Below are 5,908 nucleotides of genomic sequence, written 5' to 3'. Positions count from 1 at the left end.
TACAATTGATAGTTTAGGGACTAAGTATGTAAGTACTCAAAAGATAAATTTGGATTTATACATGTATCCATGATATGATCATCCACCGTTAGTATCATAGGATCCCCATCTGAGCAAACCTGCGTACCACCGTAATCTAATATTTCTCAAAAGATGAGAGAGTGAGAGGGAAATAGTTGCTTACAAAGCAAAGCCAAAACCCTAGGCAGAAGCTCTCTTTTATTCTTTTCTTTATGGGAAATCCCCAAATGCCCCCCTAAATGCCCTTCCTTCTCCTTTTATCAATGCATTCCTTTCTCATCTCCTCACATTACCCAAATCCAAATCTAAAGATTTTTTTCACTTACTCCTTTCCCTCAGATTCCTTTCTCTTCTTATTCAGAGTCCTAATCGGTACGTTTTTTTTTCTTTTATCAATCGCTTAAATCTTAATAAAAGAATAATAGTTATGATAAAATTAAAGGTTCGATTTACCCATCTTTCTTGGGTTTTTGTTCTTTTTTTTCCTTAATAAATCTGAAATGTTTGGTATAAATGATAGTATGAAACTGTCTACATTTGTGGCCCTGACGGTCGTTTTTCTGGGGTTTTATGGTTTTTTCGGCAGTTTAATGCACTATATGCTTCCTAGAAAGAGAGCTGGTGAAGGAGAGGTTGTAGAAGGAGAGATTGAAAGTAATAATAGCACCAACAACATAAACAACACTGCTGTCACTCCGCCGATCAAGAAACATCATATTTCCGCTGCTGATGCCACCGATTTGACTGCTGATAACAAAACCTTAACCGTCGGGGACAACAGAAGTAACTGCAGTAGCACTAGCGTGATTGAGCCGCGGGTCATGGCTTACGGGGGTGCGAATCTGAATGATATAGATGAGGATCTGCACAGCCGGCAGCTTGCTGTGTATGGCCGCGAGACAATGCGCCGGCTTTTTGCCTCGAATATCCTCATCTCTGGCATGCAGGGCCTCGGTGCTGAAATTGGTATTTTGATTTTGTGCCTTCTTTTTCTTTTTCCTGTTTTTCTCGTCTTTTGCCTTAGTTCCTCGTATCATTTGGCTCTGTTTTGTTGATATTTTATTTCTTGATATTATTTTGACAACTTGCTCTTGTGTTTCACGATGAATGTGACCTTGAGATTGTGATTGCTTTAATGCGGCGTTGGTCGAGTATATGTTCAATTCTTGTTGTTAACATAGCCTTTCTTGCTTTATCATTTCTAGTTATCAATTATAAGATGGGTTATTATCTTATACAATAGCTGTGGTGTTTCAAACAACACAAGTGGATTTTTATGCTTGACAATATGCTTTATCATTTAGGGTTGAGTGATCTTGTCACAGTATGTAGAGTTTATGATCTGCAGTGCGGAACTATTCTATGATTTCCAACGTTTACTTCAATGTCTTTTTGTTTCTGCAGCCAAAAATCTCATTCTTGCTGGTGTCAAGTCTGTGACCTTGCATGATGAGGGAGTGGTGGAGATGTGGGATTTGTCCAGTAGTTTTGTTTTTTCGGAGAATGATGTTGGTAAGAATAGAGCATTTGCTTCAGTTCAGAAGTTGCAGGAGCTAAACAATGCTGTTGTCATTTCCACCTTAACTACCAATTTGACCAAAGAACAACTTTCTGATTTCCAGGTATATTGTTTTATTCATTGCCTAAGTTTGGGCTTCTTGTGATTTGCTTGTTTAAAATTGTTTTCTAGTTTTGAGGATAAAAGTGCAATCCGATAACAGTTTCTTCAACTAGATTTGCTTCTAACCAGACTATGGAATGTTGGCACTTGGAAAAATAAGATTTAACCATTGATTTTGGTCGAGTGTTCGTGGCTCTCTCTGCTTTCTCTCTTATATTATGTTTTTTGTGTGTCTTTCTGTGTTCAGTTAGTTACTTTCTAATTCGTGCAGGTTGTTGTATTCACTGATATAACTCTCGAAAAAGCTCTCGAGTATAATGATTACTGCCATAATCATCTGCCTCCAATTTCCTTTATCAAGACTGAAGTAAGAGGCCTTTTTGGTACTGTATTTTGTGACTTTGGTCCCGAGTTTACTGTTTTTGATGTTGATGGAGAGGAACTACACACGGGCATAATTGCATCCATCAGCAATGACAACCCTGCCCTAGTATCATGTGTTGATGATGAAAGGCTTGAGTTTGAAGATGGGGATCTTGTTGTGTTCTCTGAAGTTCAGGGGATGACAGAACTCAATGATGGAAAGCCACGGAAGATTAAAAGTGCGAGGCCATACTCATTTACTCTTGAGGAGGACACCACAAATTTTGATACATATGTAAAAGGTGGCATTGTCACTCAGGTGAAACAACCCAAGGTGTTGAACTTTAAGCCATTGAAGGAAGCTCTTAAAGATCCTGGTGATTTTCTTCTGAGTGATTTCTCAAAGTTCGACCGTCCACCTCTCCTGCACATTGCGTTCCAAGCACTGGATAGGTTTATCTGTGAAGTTGGCCGCTTCCCTGTTGCTGGATCGGAAGATGATGCTCAAAAGCTTGCATCTATTGCTGCTAACATCAATGAATGCCTTGGGGAGGGTAAAGTAGAAGACATTAAGTTGAAACTTCTTAGGCACTTTGCCTTTGGTGCCAGGGCAGTACTGAATCCCATGGCTGCCATGTTTGGAGGCATTGTGGGACAAGAGGTAGTTAAAGCATGTTCTGGAAAATTTCATCCTCTTTTTCAGGTTAGTTTGAACTACTCTCTTCCATATATTTTTCTCATTGTTGCATGTCTATATTAGATGGTCTCCATCTATGCATGCATGTATGGCTGCTAATGCTTAGATGGTAACTTGTTCTAATTAGGCTATTTGGACTATATTTCTATTAATGACAAATTGTAATCCTATTTGATCTTTTACACAGTTAAATTAATATGTCAAACTAAGCAGTTCTATTTTTGTAAAAATTGGAGACGCTGTTAAATAGAGGGGGTTTCTTTTGGATCTTTACATCTCTACTCCTGCCTGGTACCATAGGCCTTAATTTGGGCAATTCTGCGCTACTTCATTTAGCGCAATACTTTGACAGCTGATATATGGTACTGGCTACTTTTTAATTTGATTTTTAGTGGAAAATTAACCGTTTTCATTTGCTTTGAACAGTTTTTCTATTTTGACTCGGTGGAGTCTCTTCCTGCTGAACCCTTGGAGCCGAGTGATTATAAACCATTGAATAGCCGTTATGATGCACAGATATCAGTATTTGGCTCCAAACTTCAGAAGAAGCTGGGGGATTCAAAAGTGTTTATGGTTGGATCTGGGGCTCTAGGCTGTGAATTTCTGAAAAATATGGCATTGATGGGAGTTTCATGTGGTAGTCAGGGCAAGCTTATAATCACAGATGATGATGTAATTGAAAAGAGCAACCTCAGCAGGCAGTTTTTGTTCCGCGATTGGAACATCGGGCAGGCTAAATCAACTGTTGCTGCTTCGGCCGCTGCATCTATAAATTCTCAGCTTAAAATTGAAGCTTTGCAAAATCGTGTCGGTCCTGAAACTGAGTCTGTGTTTAATGATGATTTTTGGGATAACTTAACAGTGGTCATCAATGCATTAGATAATGTCAATGCTAGACTGTATGTTGATCAGAGGTGCTTATATTTCCAAAAACCCCTTCTTGAGTCGGGAACTCTTGGTGCGAAATGCAACACCCAGATGGTGATTCCTCATCTGACTGAGAACTATGGAGCCTCTAGAGACCCACCTGAAAAACAGGCACCCATGTGCACGGTGCACTCATTTCCACACAACATTGACCACTGCTTGACATGGGCTCGATCTGAGTTTGAGGGCTTGCTTGAGAAAACTCCTGCCGAAGTGAATGCATATCTTTCCAATCCATCTGAATATGCCGCGTCAATGAGAAATGCTGGTGATGCTCTGGCTAAGGATAACTTAGAGCGCATCCTTGAGTGCCTTGAGCGGGAAAAATGTGATACCTTCAAAGATTGTGTCACCTGGGCTCGCCTAAGGTAGTAGTCTAGATGATTGAGGAAAATTATTTATTTGCATTAGTTTCTTATAGAATTTATTTTATTGACATTATGCTACTTTTGTACTTAGATTTGAAGATTACTTTGTTAACCGGGTGAAGCAGTTAACATTCACATTTCCTGAGGATGCTGCAACCAGTACTGGGACTCCCTTCTGGGCTGCTCCAAAGCGATTCCCACGTCCACTTCTGTTTTCAGCTGCTGATCCGAGCCATCTTAACTTTATTATGGCAGCATCTATACTTAGATCTGAAACATTTGGTATCGCGATCCCTGATTGGGCCAAGAATCCAAAGATGTTGGCCGAGGCAGTTGATAAGGTAATAGTCCCAGATTTTCAGCCAAAGGAAGGTGTTAAAATTGAGACAGATGAGAAAGCTACTAGTATTTCCGCTGCATCTACTGATGATGCAGCTGTTATTAATGAGTTACTTTTCAAGTTAGAGCATTGCAGGAACAATCTGCCACCAGGATTCAGGATGAAACCAATTCAATTTGAAAAGGTTTGAACTTCAATCTCATCTTCTCTGTTCTGATTTCTTGCAAGTTGCAACCCTTTCATTTTGTGCCATCCATCTTACTGATTATATATTTATTTTAATCTCTAGATACTCTTGTAGCTATTATGATCGGCTATTTTGCCAAAATTGTCTGTATTTAGTGTAAGGCTTCTTTTCTGGTGTTTGACCGGTGGAAAATTGGTATGAGTAGTTTGTAGTAAACTAGCTTTGAGGTTTACTTTTTTTTTACGACTTCTGAATATGGTGTGTTGTTTTAATCAATTTGTGATGGATGCTAATGGTAATGCAATTCCACGAATCACAGGATGATGATACAAACTATCACATGGATCTTATAGCTGGGCTTGCCAACATGAGGGCAAGGAACTATAGCATTCCTGAGGTGGATAAGCTTAAAGCAAAGTTTATTGCTGGAAGAATCATACCAGCAATTGCCACGTCCACAGCTATGGCAACTGGCCTCGTCTGCCTTGAACTGTACAAGGTTTTAGATGGAGCGCATAAAGTGGAAGACTATAGAAATACATTTGCAAACCTAGCACTGCCTTTGTTCTCCATGGCCGAGCCAGTTCCGCCCAAGATAATCAAGCACCGGGAAATGGGCTGGACTGTGTGGGACCGATGGATCTTGAGAGGTAATCCCACTCTGAGGGAACTCATCCAGTGGCTCAAAGACAAGGGCTTGAATGCTTACAGCATATCTTATGGGAGTTGCCTGCTCTTCAATAGCATGTTCCCAAGACACATGGAACGATTGGATAAGAATGTAGTGGATGTGGCTCGGGAAATCGACAAGGCAGAATTGCCTCCCTACCGATCGCACTTGGATTTGGTGGTGGCATGCGAGGATGATGATGATAATGACATCGACATTCCTCAGATCTCCATCTACTATCGTTGAGGTGTGTTTGTTAATCCGCCTAATAAACAAGGCTGTGATTTTAGGATATCATCGACATTCTTCTATTCTGGTGTTTTAGCGATGAGAGTACAGAACGGATTATGATTAATTTTGCTAGACGGTAGCAAATTTCATATAAAAACCGAGTTACTTTTGTTGCAGAATGTGATATAATCCTTTTACTTTATGTTAATGCATGCATAGGTAACTTGCTGCTTGTTGCGTGATTATGAAATTTCAGTGTTTGCTGCTAACTTATTTAAGATTTTTCATCCTAAACTCCAATTTTGTTTCTTGTTACAGTAATGATGTAATAAAGGGTAAGATAAAATAACTGTCTAAATTTTGAAATCGTCACCATTTGTTTTTTCTTTCTTTCTAATCTAAGATTTTATCTTGACTAATTTGAAGCAACATGTGTTGTCCACTTAAATTTGGTAGGTGAATCTTTTAATAGAGATTTTTTAT

The 5,908-nt window shown here is 39.4% G+C and overlaps 1 protein-coding gene across 1 annotated transcript; it reads left to right on the top strand.

Moving 5' to 3' along the window:
* Positions 1-273: 273 nt before the first annotated feature.
* Positions 274-5,604, top strand: LOC120144654 (ubiquitin-activating enzyme E1 1-like). The gene is made up of 7 exons (XM_039158683.1): positions 274-393; positions 608-987; positions 1,426-1,643; positions 1,914-2,708; positions 3,129-3,997; positions 4,089-4,521; positions 4,844-5,604. Exons 2-7 carry the CDS (start codon positions 612-614, stop codon positions 5,438-5,440), a joined length of 3,288 nt encoding a protein of 1,095 aa, XP_039014614.1. The 5' UTR covers positions 274-393; positions 608-611; the 3' UTR covers positions 5,441-5,604.
* The last annotated feature ends 304 nt before the right edge of the window (positions 5,605-5,908 follow it).

This window comes from Hibiscus syriacus, unplaced genomic scaffold (assembly GCF_006381635.1).
Source record: "Hibiscus syriacus cultivar Baekdansim isolate YM2019G1 unplaced genomic scaffold, ASM638163v2 tig00110890_pilon, whole genome shotgun sequence".
NCBI classification, from domain to species: Eukaryota; Viridiplantae; Streptophyta; class Magnoliopsida; order Malvales; family Malvaceae; genus Hibiscus; species Hibiscus syriacus.
Note: the sequence above shows the minus strand (reverse complement) of the source record. Positions and strands in the feature narration are given on the sequence as shown.

Excerpts from the sequence above, each read along its gene's own strand:
- LOC120144654 (XM_039158683.1), top strand. The coding sequence starts at position 612 with ATGCACTATATGCTTCCTAGAAAGAGAGCTGGTGAAGGAGAGGTTGTA. Across the intron at positions 1,644-1,913 it reads AACAACTTTCTGATTTCCAG|GTTGTTGTATTCACTGATAT; the intron begins GTATATTGTTTT and ends TAATTCGTGCAG. Across the intron at positions 4,522-4,843 it reads AACCAATTCAATTTGAAAAG|GATGATGATACAAACTATCA; the intron begins GTTTGAACTTCA and ends CACGAATCACAG.